Genomic DNA, 16,861 nt, shown 5'->3' with positions numbered 1-16,861 from the left:
AACAAAAAACGTTCAAAAACTCTGGGTCAAGAGGAACATATAATAATTGATGGGATTTAGAATTTTTAAATTTATTATTCTTGATTTTTGAACAATCTGCAGTTTTATGAAATCTACTTGTCTGACAGGTGCGTAAAGTTTTATTAATAAGGGAAATAATGCGAATTTGGGGCTTAAACTTTATACTGTTTTGAATCAGGGTTTGGATTATCGTCATAAATCTGAATAACAAGAACAGGAATCAAGTCTAAATTTATAGGTGAAATGTCTAAATGTAAATAGCTGAAATTTTAACAACTAGCTACTAACTACTATAAACTAGCAAGAGAGTGATTTGAAAGTCTGGCCCCCCTCGATTAGCACTCGCTACCTGCGGGCCAGTTCACTACCTAATTGTTCGTCTTGGTTGGATTTTTGAATCTGAACTTGAAACTCAGAGCAAGAGGTAGATATTTATAATATTTTAGCAAATATTAGAGGTACATGTTGTACGAACTCAGTTCCCAAATCTGGCCTGGAAATGTCTGTTGTGAGACTCAGATTCTCAGCTAAAAAAAAGATACTGACAGCTTACTCGCTGATAACTCACAACAAGCTCGGGGCGGTGACTCGAAAAAAGTGAGTAACGCATGCTATCAACCATTACAACCAATTGAAAAATAGAAATTGAAACTTTTTTGGGGATACATCATTAAGCCGCGAACTAAATTTAATAAAAATCATGCGTATACAGTCGTGTAAACAATTTTATTCTGTATACTTGTATACATATTTATTAATTTATTTAGTGCCATATTTTATATTTAAACGCATAGAATAGCGCAAACTGTTTAAGGAGTACCTCATTTAAAAGCACTGCCCGCGTCGGACGGCCACGGTTGTCAAGGTTTTTCGCTCTGCTTCTTTTTAACGCTGTGAGGTGTTATTCACTAAGTGAAGCTAAGTGGCTGTGTGGAAAGCTCCAGGATGTTGGGGAAAGGTATCTAGTGGTTTCCGTTTGCTTTAGGTTGGAGAAATAGGCCATTCTCGAGAACTCTGGAGCGGCTGGAGCGGTGATCGAAAAACAAATTCGATAGTATCGTCATTTAGTCCACAGTGAAGTGTCACTTGCTAATGACGTAGGATAACCAGTTTTGACTGCCGCTTGTACTGCGGGCTCAAGCTCCGTATGGCAGGGAAGTGTGGGCACTGGAAACAAATAGAGATGAAGAAATGCATGCAGGGACGATCGTCTTCAAAATGGTGGCACCAATGCATGCTTTCGAGGTTTGTGTACATTTTTGTGAATTTGTTATGCGTATTCTTGTTCTGTTATATTGTCATCAGTTCAACGGTATATATATACTTTTAAACAGGTAAAACGCTACAGAGGGAGGCGAATCAGCATTTTTATAGCTGGATTTCTCGTATTGGTATGAATTTGGCAACGACGGCCATCAAGCAACATTAGTGGAATTTGGCATGGAGGAATTCAGCTATTGACATAAGTGTTATATTAACAGTGAATGTAACAAAATGCTGTAGTTGATCAAATTATTTGATATAAGCTTGTTAAGCTTATTGTGTATTAAATATATCATTGTGGTTGATTGAGTGATTTTTGATACTCTTTACATATCTATTACCGATCAATACTCTCGCTTAATAGATGAATTATGTATCAAAAAATTCCAGATGTGGTCACTTGTGGACATAATATGCATCATGTCAAATTTTCGGGGGATGATCAGCCATGGAGTTTCCTGATACATAATGCTTGCATTATAGCAATCCAAGCAATATTTTAGTTCCTTTCTTAGACACATTTTGTTCAAGTCTTTGCTTGTTAGTTAAGGTCATATTGAAGGCCCTTCTGGGCCTGAACTGGGGTGTCTGTACTAAGAACTTGAAATATTTGTGATGATGAAGCCTGGGTAATTTCTCAGTAATCTTAACAGCTATATGCATTTTAAGGCTTGGTTTCCTGATTGGTGGATTACAATAAATCATTCACAGGCAAGCACATCATGTTTCCCTTTAAGGTTAAGGGTTCCATATCCATGTGGGAGCTAAACAAGGCAAATTAATTGTATTTGTCCACTGTGCTATATTAATAGGCCTAGCTATACATGGGCAACAGTCTAGCTTACTCACTGCACCTTGTGTAAAATTCTCCTTAAGTCGCCTTAAGTCGCTTAAAATCGCTTTAATTTTACAGTGTGTTTTGCTTAAGTCGCCTTAAATCGCCTTAAATCGCCCTAAGTCGCCCAAAGTTACGGCGACTTAAGGTCCCAGAGTAGGCCGAGTGGTCTAATTAGTGATAAATTCATTGTTAAAATAGGCAATATGTGTTTAATGGCTGAATACATTTTCTATTATACCAGTCAAGTTTGTAAAAAAATATCACCCCAGTGCAATAAAACTGTCGATTAGGCCTCTGGCCAGAGACAGATTAGGCCGGTATGGATTGAAACTTGAAAAATGTTAGGATAATTTTTTCAAGTTTTGTTTCCAAAATGCATGAGTTGTTTCTTTCAAGAATTGAGTTGATTTCTTTCCTCTTGTCATTCTAGAATTATATAACTGGCAGCTGATTGAAGGTCTTTTTTCATCATTTTCAACAAAAGATCAAAATATATCAAAAACCTCATGATACTTCCACGAGGGGCGGGGGGGGGGGGACTTCCTTATAAAAGGCTAATGGGGATGTGCCGTTGGATGGGTTCGCATTTTCACGACTGGATTGACTATAATGGGGTTGCATTTTCAATAGAGTTGCTAGAATGGGGTCACACATTTTCGGACTTTTGGGTTAAGAACATTCTATTAAGTAGGGATTCAAAATGGTCTAGGTTAAAAAGTTCAGAAAGTTGTTTATTAAATGCAGCAGTCACCTGACTATTTTTGACGGTACGTTTGTCAATATTTACGGTAAGCAAACGTACCAGAATGCTTGTACTGTAGGTAAAAAATGAAGTGTTCTTCATTCAAATGTGTGGAACGTTTTGTCACTAACTCGAGTACGGAATACCACACAGACCTGACACTTGTACAGATTCCTTATTTATCTATCATCTAAACATGTCCATTTCATGACTTTATTCATGGAATGGTTTTCGTTTTTTTTTTTTTTTACTTAGTGGGATGGCGAAAATTACATTTTTCCAAAAGTGTATAAAGGCCGATTTAGACGGTACAACTTTTGCTTACGACTGTCGCATGCGATTTCCATGCTGCTCGCGTCATGAAAAAAAAATCACTCTCGATTGTCGTAGGATTTTAAAGCATGTTTTAAAATCCTACAACATTTTTTGTGACGTACACGACAGTCGTAGGCGAGTTGTAGGTTTGATTTACACGAAACCATTCGTGTCGCAGGCCTGTCGTAAGCTTGTTGCATGCGACAAAGTCGTACCGTGTAAATCGCCCTTAAGATGGGGTCTATAACTGGCCTCAGAAAGGACAATAATGGGGTGGGCCAGCGGCACATACCAAGCAAAGCCTCCTCCCCCCCCCCCCCCCACCCCGGGGGATACTTCCCCTTTAAGAGGCTCTGCAAATTGTACTGGTTAAATTTTTTTGGCTTATTGATTCACGTGAACGACAGATAGGTATTGAATTTTCCTTGAATCGCATAGTCACTTTAAAAATAAAACAGTATAAAGGTTTATTGATATTTATTAAATTCTCAGCCTGTGATAATGCATTTCTAGCGTTCTGATTGGTTCACTAAATCCCGGTTATCAGCTCATATACCGTAGTTTGACCTTATATGGAAAACGATTGCCCCTGTTGTTGCTAAGCTAAATTTTATTTTTCGGCGGTAAGCGAAAGTTTCTTCAGAAAAATGGAGAAAAAAAAAAAAAAAAAAAAAAAAAGAAAGAAATACCAGACAATGCCATCTCAATATAACAACTACAATAAAAGCCACAAAGTTCCGTATGGCACTATTTAATGGTACCTATCTCCGAAGTTTCCTTTAAAATCTTTAAAATTGCAAGATTTTACGATTCAGTGTACGTTTTAGATCACATAACCACAACAATAACAACCGGTTACCTTCAAAAATTTCAGGATGGGTTGCCTGAAATCCTGGCGGTAAGAGGTTAAAACCGATCGAAGAAATTTCTCAGGAAGAGCTTTATGCCTGCCTTTATGTTTTTTACGCGTTTACAAAGACTTCAGGAAAAGTTCATCTATGAAATCCGTACGAGCGGTGGCCATAATGTTCGTTTCCGTCGCTCGGCACCACTCAGCAAAACATTTGCACAAATGTGCACAGCTCTTACGCTTCTCGATAACCTTGAAGTTTAAAATCTTGCATTGAATGCTTGTCTCAGTTGGGTTATACCTTGTACACTTGGACTTCTCTGAAGTGTTTTAAATTGTCCGCGAGGAATTCAGTTCAGCATAAAAAAGCCGTCCTTGATCTTTTCCTTCGCTCGGCACCACACAGCGAAACATTTTCTCAAATGTGCACAACTATTACGCTTCTCGATGAGCTGGAACTTCAAAAGCACTTGAATGCTTGTGTCAGAAAGGTGGTAACTCGTACATTTAAACGTTTCTTGAATTTGAGATGTCCGACTGTGTCCGATCTTCTTCGCTTACGATTTTTCATTCAACTCCGTTTGCAAAGAGCTGCGCGTGTCATGTGATCATTACGTTTCGTGCGCTTTGGTCGGAAGTTGCCTCAACATCCGGTCGTTTTAATTTGAAAGAAATTTTTACTTAAAATAAAATTCAGTAAACTTCAACAGCAATATCCAAACGCAGATAGTTTAATAAAACAATTACTCCTTTCGCGCTTGTTGGATATAAGATTAGTTATAGCCAACTCGGCGCTTCGCACCTCGTTGGCTACTTTTTTTTTACCATCTCATATCCAACGCGCGCTCATGGAATAACTGTTAATTAATCTTTAAAACAAAGGTATCTAAAAAAAAAAAACGACTGCATGTGAGGCTAAGTAATCAACCAAGTGAATCCTTCTGTAGATGTTATATATTCTGGTTATCTCTTCCTGTCCGATTATGTGCACCTGCTCAGTACTCGCCACCTTCATAAGTGAGGACAAATTTAGTGACACGATAAACAAGACGGGTTATGAGCGACGTTCGTGCAACGCATAGGCGCTGTTGAGGCAATGTTAACTTTCTAGTGTCATGAGACGTCTTCTTTAGGGCACCATTTGGCAGTCCGCAGTCCAAACAAGAAATTAAGTCATAAGATAAACCATAATGAATGGAAGTCGAGCTAACAGAAACAGCTAATATTGCTAATTAACATAGGAATAAAAGACCTCCCGTGAATTAAATCATGTCATAAATATTTCACGTAGCGTTCCGTGCTTTGAAATGTGAATTATCCTTAAGAAAGGATAACATTATACTATTCGAAGGTGGCGCATGAATCGTTATTTCCCTTCTGTAAAGGACGCGTTCATTGAGGATAATCGTTATCCTAAGGTAAGAAAACATGTTAAAATCACGCGTATCAATATCACAAGCAATTAACATAGTATGTAATGGTTTTAAATGTACTGCTTCCTTTGAAAGATGGGAAGTTTTAAAATGAAAATTACCCTTAGCAAAACAACACATTGCATGATTGGAAGCTGGCGCATGAATCGTTAATTTCCCTTCTATGAACCACGCATTAGTGAATCTTTGCGCTAAGGTAAGAAATTAATCTTAGTTTCAATCAATAGGTTTCGCAAATGTTCACAACTGCAAGACCATGGCAAAATATATCAGCTCTCGGCGATAGTCGGTAAGACACTATTTGAAAAAGGCAACTTATTACATAGCGTCATATTTATTTGCTCAGCAAGGAAGTATTTATTCTCTAGGATGTTCGACACATCGTGAATTTCGACTTTTTCGAGTTGCTCCAATAGTCTGGATTTGTAATCCTTATGTGTCTGTAGATCAGACCGTGGTTTACACAATTACACCAGGCAATGTACACACACTTTTTGTTACGGGCACACTTGGTAGCTATGCACAAGTAGATTGTTCTACTAAGTCCAAGAGACTTTTATCATGCACGGTAATTCAAAATTTCCGTATGCATACAACCGTTTACAATGAAATTATCGTGTTAAAGGAGAATGCTGCAAACTGAACTCAATCTTTTCTGAATTGAGCATTTCATCACTAAAAAAATAATTGTAAGCTCTGACACTGTTCAAATCGGTCTAAGAACGTTTGATAACGTTTTAACAATTTCGTCTCGCAAACATGAATTTGGATTTCAAAATGGGGATCATCTGCTTATGCGTTCGCTCGCAACATCGCGTGAATCTCTGGTAGGTTAAAGTTCTTGAGCAACTTTACGCACACCACGGTGTCAAAATGTTAGCGTGGTTTATTTAGTACTGGCCAATAAGGCAAGCTACGGACCCAAAATGGAGCTCGTTCGAGGTATGGCTAAATTATTCAAGTTATTTCTCCTCTATAGTAATCCTAAATTCTAAACAAGGTTCCTGCCGAAATAATCGGGAGTTTCTTCGTTCATATGTTCGCTCGTACTGCTGTCTTCGTCATTCAAGTAGACAATAATAAATAAAATTCTTATTATCCTCAGATAAAATTGTATTGAAGGTGAAAAACCACCAACTTTCCCCTTATCAGTAGTAAATGCAGTAACTAGAAACAAAGAACAATAGCCAAAAGGTCCGGACAGCATAAGTTTCAGAAATAAAACAACGATTTTCAATTTCACCGACATGGTTTGTCAGAAACTTTGCCTTCTTTAGCGTAAATGTTACAAGAGATGCAAATTTGAATATAATTAACTAGTAAATTGAAGTCCGCCGCCATACGGCTAAAACCACATGATAGTGGAATGATGAAAGAAGCGAAACCGCATAGAAATTGTGGCTCCCTGATGCTACAGAAAACAGTCCAAAGACTAATAGGGAAATGCCAATTTTCTTTCTTTTTCCTTCCCTCTTTTCTTTAGTCTTTGCTCGTGGAGATTAAGAAAAACAACACCGTGGCGTTTTCTGTTATAAAATATATTTGCTTGAAACCTTACGTAAAGCTATATTTCCCCAGTCTGCAAATAAACGTGAAACTGGTCCGGCGTTCTTTAACAGCTTAACATAATTTCCATGTTCTTCATGAATAAAATCGCTTCTCATCGCTCACCGCCGCTACAGGGGGATTCGCTAGGATCTGTACACTGCGTTTGCGAAAGGTGTTTTTAAAATACGACCAACCGGCAACTGCTGTCATGATGTAACACTTCAGTTATAGAATTTTCAGCTTTCAAGAGTGAGGGCCTTGTTTTGGAAAAGTAGGGGAAACTGCCATGTTCACTTAAAAAGCTGGAAGTGAAACATGTAAAATACATTTGTTTGAAATCAGGGGTATCCAATAAAAGCATTTAATCAAAATACTTAAAAGGTCTTTTCTTGTGTTTTCAGATCACTTTGGAACTTTACTGTGTAAACTAATACAGATTGTTCTGGCTGAGATTAATTAAAATTTAAGAAAAATACTAAAAACATTACCCAGGCTGAGCGTCAGTTAAGAACAATTTATTTTGTCCAAATGTTTTTTTTTAAAACGAACAGTATAATTACGGATAAAATAATACAGGTAAAAAGTCTATATTGTCCAATCAACCCAAATAATATGTATCTTGGTCACGTCCGCATAGATTTATAGCAGATAACTTAAGAACATCTTAAGAACTTTCCACGCTCAAATTTCCCAATTAAAAAAAAGAGAAGATAAGAACGTTCAGTCTCAGCCCAAAAATTAGACGTTCTTAGAAAAAGTGTCGTTATTCTTTCATCCGCGGTTTTTTATTTTTTATTTTTTTTTTTTTTTATTTTTTTTTTACAGTCAAAGTGTATGTTTTTAATACATTCACTTCCATCTTAACACTCCTCGTCCACGGTTATACTTGTTATCGGGAAATTAACCCTTGTGTTAATTAAGGTATTGGAAATTAACGCGAATTGAAAGGAAAATTTCTTCCCAGTAAAGGAAATTAACGTCAGCAGTTAAGGGTGCAAAATGATTTCAAATTGAGAGAATTTATGCGATTAACACAAGGTGCCAAATTTACCTGAGGAGTTATTTCAGTGAAGCTAAAAAGGCCCGTACTAATTCAAGGTGGCTTTGAAATACCAACAGCTATTGTTGTCGAGTGTAGCGATTCAGGAAGGTCGAAAATTTTAAAAGGAATAGAGGAGGTCTCGTTTTTCGTGGAGAAAGATTGTAAACATTTATATAAAAGCTCGAAACCTATCTTGGTCGAAATCCAAGACGCAGATGTTGAGATTTACTCCTCTGATAGCGACCATGAACCACAAATATTGTACAATATTAATGCACAGAAAAATGGAAAGATATTGTTTTATTGGTTTCAACAACATCTGGATTGGATCCAGAATTTGGGACTAAAATGATGGAAATCGAGGTCGCGGAAATGAACGCGTACACTTAATAGGCCATTTCCGAGTTGCTGTCAACCTCATTATGAAAGCGAGGCTAGGTGCAAAAGCGTTTTATATGAAAATTAGTTTTGTTTGTTTATGAATGAAAACTAATTTTTATAATAAAAACTTTGTACTTAGCCTCGGTTTCATAATGAGTTTAGCAGCAACTCGGAAATGGCCTATTAACAGCGCGCAAAAAGAGCGCTCACCAAAATTAATTCGTCCTGATTTAATAGAGAACAAGGTATAATAAATTGATTTCACAAGATAACCAGTGGTGCTGCAAAGGTTATGGGTTCGAATTCTGTTCAAGCCTGATTTTTTTTAGGCTTCTTTTTAAGAGCTGCATAAAATGCTGGCATACATGTAACTGCGACGATCTGTCGTTTATTAGATCATCTACAAGCTAACTGAAGAATTAGATTTGCGTGTTACTCTCCCAAAAAGATGACATGCCTGAGGCACCCACCGAGATCATGAAAGCGAAATAGTTACGAATGTTGTTTACTGTACTCCCAAATCAATGTATGACCTTTTAAAAGGCACATGAACAAAAAATTTCACGAGCGTTTGTCGAATATGTATAATAATATACCAAGCACTTTAGGCGAGGAGAAATTAGGTTTTGGAAAAACGCTAGTGGCGTCTGAACTGATTCATCCTTTATTTCACGACTCAACATTTAGTTGCCAATTTTCTTGCCCGTTTTATTCACACCAGTTTTCAAAGACCCTCACCAAGTTGAAGTTCTTTTGGTGGTGTGACTGCTGAGGTTTTCTGAAGAACTGAACTTCTTTATCATGATCCATCGGTATTAATCTAGGCGCCACTTTATCGTAAATTAGAGACAAGAGAGCATTGCCATGGCAATACTGTTTTCGTGACTTTTTACGCGGGATGCCCTGAAGGGGCATACCGTGTCTAAAAACGGGTCGATTTCTTTTTTACGCGGGATGCCCTGAAGGGGCGTACCGTGTCTAAAAACGGGTCGATTTCTTTTTTTTTTTCTTCGTCGTATACACAAATCGGTACATTAATTTATTCATTAAACTCTCCCCTCTCCTACTCGGGATGTATTGTTTTGATTGTCTTCAACAAAAGCAGGCCAATCAAAATCCATTCTTGTCGCTTATATTGCGAGGGAGGGGACCCACTCATCCCTACCTGTGTGACGTCAATGCATCATTTGATATATTTATTAAAGACGGATTAAGTCGCGCCATATTGTTTTAACATGTTCTGGACTCAAGTGTGCCGTTTTCAAAGGGAAATTTCACCATTTTGAAGCGGCAAATCGAAAGAATAACTTCTAAGAAGCACCCGACACGTAAAACGGTGGAAATTGGTGAGTTCTTAGTGAAGGAATCGTGCTTTGTTTGACAGTCTTAGACCACGACGCGAGACTGAAAAGAGGTCATTGAGAAGCTTACGTTATCGTAATGGAATTTGACAAATTTCCGCTGATAGTCTGAGTCGCGTAACACACGGAAAACAACGTAACGCGATCGTCGTGACTCAAACTAATCCATTAGCAAGGATAGTTTTATCAATCGGCGAAGCATACAGTTGGAATAAATGAATCAGCCCCAGCATCTCGCGTAATGCCAGTATAGCAGGCATCTTGTTACGCGGGATGCCCTGAGGGGGTATACCGTGTCTAAAAACGGGACGATTTCTTTTTCTTCGTCGTAGCTTCAAATCGGTACATTAATTTATTCATTAAACTCACCCCTCTCCTACTCGGGGTGTATTGTTCTGATTGTCTTCAACAGAAGCAGGCCAATCAAAATCCATTCTTGTCGCTTACATCGCGAGGGAGGGGACCCACTCACCCCTACCTGTGTGACGTCAACGCATCATTTGATCTATTTATTAAAAACGGATTAAATTTGGGGCCATATTGTTTATAACATGTTCTGGACTCAAGTGTGTCGTTTTCAAACGGAAATTTCACCATTTTGAAGCGGCAAATCGAAAGAATAACTTCTAAGAAGCACTCGACATTTAAAACGGTAGAAATTGGTGAGTTCATGGCGAAGGAATCGTGCTTTGTTTGACAGTCCTTGACCACGACGCGAGACTAAAAAGAGGTCATTGAGAAGCTTACGTTATCGTAATAGAATTTCAAAAATTTCCGGTGAAAGTGTAAGTCGCGTAACACAAGGGAAACAACGTAACGCGATCGTCGTGACTCAAACTATTCCATTAGCAAGGATAGTTTTATCAATCGGCGAAACATACAGTTGGAATAAATGAAACAGCCCCAGCATCACGCGTAATGCCAGTATAGCAGGCATCTTGTTTTTTTTTTCTTCCTCGTAGCTACAAATCGGTACATTAATTTATTCATTAAACTCACCCCTCTCCTAGTCGGGGTGTATTGTTCTGATTGTCTTCAACAGAAGCAGGCCAATCAAAATCCATTCTTGTCGTTTATATCGCGAGGGAGGGGACCCACTCACCCCTACCTGTGTGACGTCAATGCATCATTTGATATATTTATTAAAGACGGATTAAGTCGCGCCATATTGTTTTAACATGTTCTGGACTCAAGTGTGCCGTTTTCAAAGGGAAATTTCACCATTTTGAAGCGGTAAATCGAAAGAATAACTTCTAAGAAGCACCCGACACGTAAAACGGTGGAAATTGGTGAGTTCTTAGTGAAGGAATCGTGCTTTGTTTGACGGTCTTAGACCACGACGCGAGACTGAAAAGAGGTCATTGAGAAGCTTACGTTATCGTAATGGAATTTGACAAATTTCCGCTGATAGTCTGAGTCGCGTAACACACGGAAAACAACGTAACGCGATCGTCGTGACTCAAACTATTCCATTAGCAAGGATAGTTTTATCAATCGGCGAAGCATACAGTTGGAATAAATGAATCAGCCCCAGCATCTCGCGTAATGCCAGTATAGCAGGCATCTTGTTCTTTCTCTTTCTTTTGTTAGCGGCGTACTAAAAAAAAAAAATCTGAGTTCTCGATTCCAATATGAGTCGCTAGTTCGGATGCTCTATCATAACATTTTTCGGAGGGTGAAACAAAAGCCGGAATATTAGCCTGTTCTCGCAGGCTATCTCTACTACTTAACTACCTCAGTCTTATCATTGATATCTCGCTTGAACTCTGCATATTATTCTGTCAATAAACGTCTCAGTCGCAATTTTCAGTCAAGAAAGACATTTTGAAAGCCTTTATTTCAACAGGGACTAAGCTCAGATCTCGTACATAATTTTAACGGACCATGCTTTTCCGACAACGCGCCATTGCCTTCGGAGAACGAAGCCGATCATTCTAATCTGTAGGTCAGTGTTATCTAACTAACAATAGCGCAGTAGCCGTCAGTCGCACACGCTTTGGGAAATTCTGTAACGCTCTGAACCAGCTATGCCATTAGTGTTTTATATTTAAAATTGGAAGGTGTCACTATTAGAAAATCCAATAGAGCCACCTTAATTATTTGTGGTTACGGCTGGCCAGGATTGAAATGGATTGCAACTTGATAAAACTGGCCAATTATTTTCAAGTTTTGCCCGAGCATAAGTTTTTGAGAAATCGCCCAAAAAGACTGATCACGGTTTGTTACTCAGGGAAAATAACTTGATATTTTCTTTTTGGAGCTTTGAGAGCAATATCATAGTAGAGAAAGGGTACCTTGTCAAATATTTGAGCACTGGTTTTGACCAAAGCACAGAGAAATCTCTGTGAAAATGCCCCTTTGTTGAACTATTTACGGATATTACAATGATACTTTTCAAAGAGTTTTCATTTTTGAGGATTTCGACACAACAGGTTGCAATCGCTGATAAATTTTGCCTGGATTTGTCGCAACTTTCTTTTCCAAACGCCCGAGAAGAGGTAGGAGGTAAGTGGGGCATCCTTCTCAGAACAAAGTGTTATGGAAACATCGCTTGGAAATTTATAACTACAAGTCGTTTCGAAAGCTTGAAGATCAGTTTTTGTACTTTGGTTAACACCTGAAAATCTGAAAACTTTGCTGGCATAAATCCTCTCATGGTACAACTAAATTTAAAACAAGAATTATGCTTTTAAGAATCCCCTTTGCGTGTGTTTTCATCAACGCCGGTTGATTTTAAATGGCCTAAGTTCATGATCAGTACTGGGCATAAAGAATCCGAAATACATCAGATAGGGTTTGTATTTTGCTCGTAGCACAATTATATGTATATGACACACAAGAAAGGGATCACACCCATATTTAGGTAGCTGTAGAAACTGAATAAGAATCTATTAAGGACCTTAATAGCCTACACTGCCAGTAGATACGAAATGAATACATAAAAAATCTTTTAAGATAACACGCAAAAATCTATCACTTTAGAAATTAAGCTGTTTACGGATTATCGATAATGGAAGCTTAAGCCGAAAAAAAAAATCGACATCGGTGAAATGTTACAAATTCCGATTTGATTTATACATGCGAGAAAACAATGCAAAGCGTAAGAAGAATATTTTGGTTGTCATTCAGTTCTACTGATCCTGTTAGTTGTAAACGGGTCCCGTTCCACTTGACAGGCGGCACTTAGTTGCGTTGTAAATGGTGAATATTCAAAGAACCAAAGTGCGGTCTTTAGTAAGGTTAAAACCTTCCTTACGAACGCACTTCTCTAATCAAACCAGCGTAAGCTTATTAGTGTCAATCATCGAATGACCAAAGTCTCGCCGCAGTTGACGTAAGTAAAAATCCACCTAATTATACGATTCGAGATCGTGAGAGGAAGTCGTATGCTGCATTTCAATAACACTTCCGGCTCCTTAAAACTAGTAAACAAAAAATACCACATGAATTTTTTTTTTTAATAAAAATTGATATTTAGCACGAAGTCGACGATATTTTATTCTCCATACAAAGTCTTATAAAGCGTTCAAATTCTCAACGGCCGCCTGTAACACAATACAATACAAATTGCAATCAATGGTCATCGTTCCACTGGTAATTAATCAGATTTATTATTACTCGCTCTCAAAAGACGTGAGCTCGGGTGGGCTGTAGTAATGCAAGTGCAGTGCGTGCTGTTTCCGGACATTTTACAGCTTGCAAACGGCGTCAACTGATACGCAACAGTAGCAAATTGTATTGAAATGGGAAAGAACAAGGCCATGAGCTTTCAGTAGCTTGGATTCGTCTACATGTGTACACGATTTGGTGGCATGACATGACAGGATAAAAACCATTTCAGGTATGCATGCATGCATGACAGATAAAGTCTAAGTACTTCTAACTTCACAGTCCGAACTTTCTCTTCGAAGGTGGCTCTCTGCAAGCCCTTCTTTCATCAACAGGAGTTCATATTCTCACTTACATATTGTGCTTTTATCGTTGAAATAATGCCTTAACAAAATGAATGAGAAAACAGTTTCATTTTTGGCCAAACTTCCCATTCACGATTTCAAATTGGCAGGTTAATCTCTATAAACCTCGAACAGAGAAAGTCATATGATAAAGTTCAGTAATACTCCCGGCCCTCGTAATAGAGTAATAGGTAGTACACAAAAAGATACCAGTTTTGGCGAGAATTCTTACAACCTCATTGCCGTCTTCGCTGTATTATTACTTCGTTATAATTTTTAATGGTAGTATTTATTTGGTAATGCAATCCTTTTAAACAACATCGTATACAAGCGAGATTTTCTCAATGTTTAATGGTATTATATATAGAATGCAGGCCGTCTTCAACTGTGCACTTGTTTAGTCTTCAAAGATAATGTCATTACAATCATAGCAAGGAAAACCATAAAACGCCACGAACACAATTAAAGCCTCGTCTGTCGGCAAATTGTCGTGCAACGCAGAAATGTGGGAATACCATCTAACTTTTTGCGTCTTATATTCAGTCATTCTGCTTTATATTTATTTATTTATATTTTGCTGAAATTTCCGCTTTCGTAAATTGTTTGCAAATCCTGATGTTTTTATTATGTGTTAGTCTCTATGCAAATATCCATTCACTTGTTCTCATTTGCGTTTCCTGTGATATGGTCTGATTTGGTTCACGAGCACTTTCGAACACTTTGCGATGACAGCAAATGTGTTGTTTTAAGGTCTTTTATACGCGTTCGCAAGCAGTTGGTAAATAATATGCTCTCAAAGACGGTCGAAATATTCCACTCGAAAAAATAATTGATTTAAATCATGGATGTGCAGATCAACGATGAAATCATTCTTCTAGAACGGATTTCATGCAAATATTTCCGATTGTGTCATAATAATGCAAGTGTAGTGGATACTGTTTCTGAGCATTTTACAATTTGTAAACGGCGTCAACAGATAAACAACAGTAGCAAATGGCAGTGAAATTGGAAAGAATAAGGCGGTGTGCTTTCAGTGGCTTGGATTCGTCTTCCTGTTTACACGATTTTGTCGTATGACAGGATAAAAATCATTTCAGGTATGCATACATGACAGATAAAGTCTACTCCTAACTTTACAGCTTCACACAACTTTCTCCTCGAAGGTGGCTCTCTGCAAGCTCGTCTTTCATCAACTGGAGTTCATATTCTCTCCGCTTAAATCGTGTGCTTCTTTCCCAATGAGAGACTGTTTCAAAAAGGCTTCAACGTTCCATCAATACCACATCATCAGTCATCTCACGAACGGACGCTTGAGTCATTTAACAGCGTTGGTAAAATTTCTGATCCGCTAAGCCGCGGGAAAGAGAAATCAGAAAAGGAGAAACAGTCAAAAAGAAAAATGACATTGACGTAGTTACTCGCAGTAGGGGAAAACAGGGTAAGATAAGAGTAAGATATCTATTTTGGCCACTGTAGAAAGAATCGAGTGTTGGCCACTTTATTGATAAAACTAAATATTCGTTTCCACTCCCCCACGGTTTCTTTAGAATAATGACCCCTTACGACTAAAACAAAGATATTTTGTGCGGCTTTCGACTATGTGGGAAAAGCAGATCACTAGAATCCAAAAAGCTATGCTATGTTACTAGCAGTAATCAAAGATTATTGGAGTACAGTGCATTCGTTACCGTAACTGAATTCAAATTCAGCTATAAGGTTCACAGTTTCGCGTTCACTTTAATTGGACTGTTTTTGTTTTTATTTTCTAATTCTATGCGGATTTTCTTTTCTTTTTTTTTTTTTTAATCGTCGAGTTTCTTTGGAACTGTAGGAGTGGATAAATGGAAGACAATATCAGAAGTCTTTTGCTTAAATTAAATGTGTTCATTAGCTACTCCCATTTCTGTTCAATCGAAGCTCAGTAAATGCCCGTTTGTCTGATTTCGAGCGACAGCATGGTTCTTCTTTATTGAAGGCTTATAGCTTGAACCTCCGATGGCGTCACATAATAATCGAGTGTAGGGCTGGTAAAAACTGAGCCAATTCCGTCGATAAAGTTTGGGTTCTCCCTGCTCGAGCGCAAGTATCACTTTTAGAGTGATCAATTTGAAGGTTTTTGGAGATTTAATTAAGGTGAAGCAATCTAACTTGCGTTTCGTATACGAATTCACACCTTTAAAAAAATCCATAAATACTCAAGCAGTTTAAGGCGGGGGTAAACCTTAAAGCCGTTTTCATGCCGATTAAAATCGGTTTCATGGAAATATCTCGTTCACGCTTCAAGCAATCCAAAATCTCTCTGCTTAAAACGGAAACCAATGTTATTGGGTGTTTTGTGAATTTTTAGGTGAATTTTGGGTATATTTGGGAGGAGATAGTTTTTCTTGAAGGATTGGTAAAATTAAGAGAAATAAGAAATATTGAAGATTTAGTGAGGTTTTAAAATTAGAATTTGTAGTTAATAATTAATAGACGGATATCTTAGGTTTTTAAATTGGAGAAATTAACGATCAAAGGTTGAATTGTGGACTAAAAAATGACCTTTGCCCTGATAATTTTTTTCTGGAGAACAATGGACGATCATTCCAAACGTGAAGCGATGGAGATATTTCGTCTTTGTTAGAAACGCGTTTTTGTTTGATGTTATCTCTTAAAACCGTCGCCTACCTGTCAAATCTTTGCTTTTTTTGAGAAAAATGATCACGTGACATGATCTATAGCACTACTTATTATGCTTAGAAATTTTCAGAATGATGAGATCTTTTTATCTTCCAAATTTCAGCTCAGTGCCGTTGAATTTGTTAAAGTTATCTAGAATAAACTATTTTTCCTCTTAAAAGCCCTTGACCCAGGCCATAAACTCCTTGAGAATATAACTCCGTCACTAACTGATTGTAAAAGGACGAACACAATTAAACATTTCTACATGCTCGTTTATCATTGATGTCACGCTTAAAAAAAATGAAAGCATTTGTAGGATTTGTTCTCTGTGGTGAGATACTAGAGTAAGACTTTGGTTTTACTGGCAATGTTTTGTTATTAAGGCGAACCATTTCGCGATCGAGTAAGTCGTCGTCAGTTTTGCATTATATTTTTAGCGTAAGGTAACCCATT

General features: G+C 37.8%; 1 protein-coding gene across 7 annotated transcripts in view; it reads left to right on the top strand.

The window, feature by feature from the left end:
* The first annotated feature begins 5,363 nt into the window (after positions 1 to 5,363).
* The window catches only part of LOC146465292 (G-protein coupled receptor 83-like), a 40,383-nt gene continuing 28,885 nt past the window's right edge, over positions 5,364 to 16,861 (top strand). For 2 of the 7 annotated variants that reach the window (XR_014868256.1, XM_085128531.1), the window contains exon 1: positions 5,364 to 5,447. Coding sequence is in view for 1 of the 7 variants with exons in the window: in XM_085128531.1 (XP_084984657.1) it covers positions 5,388 to 5,447 (60 nt within the window). In the remaining 6 variants the exon portion in view is untranslated. Of the gene's footprint in view, positions 5,448 to 13,427; positions 13,636 to 14,415; positions 14,845 to 16,861 lie in introns of those variants that run through there. The other 5 variants (XM_085128535.1, XM_085128537.1, XM_085128532.1 and 2 more) reach the window with 5 other exon arrangements.

The sequence above is a fragment of the Pavona decussata genome, unplaced genomic scaffold (assembly GCF_977016875.1).
Source record: "Pavona decussata unplaced genomic scaffold, jaPavDecu1.1 SCAFFOLD_156, whole genome shotgun sequence".
Taxonomy (NCBI): Eukaryota; Metazoa; Cnidaria; class Anthozoa; order Scleractinia; family Agariciidae; genus Pavona; species Pavona decussata.
The sequence above is the reverse complement of the archived record's forward strand: the minus strand, read 5'-3'. Positions and strand labels throughout refer to the sequence as shown.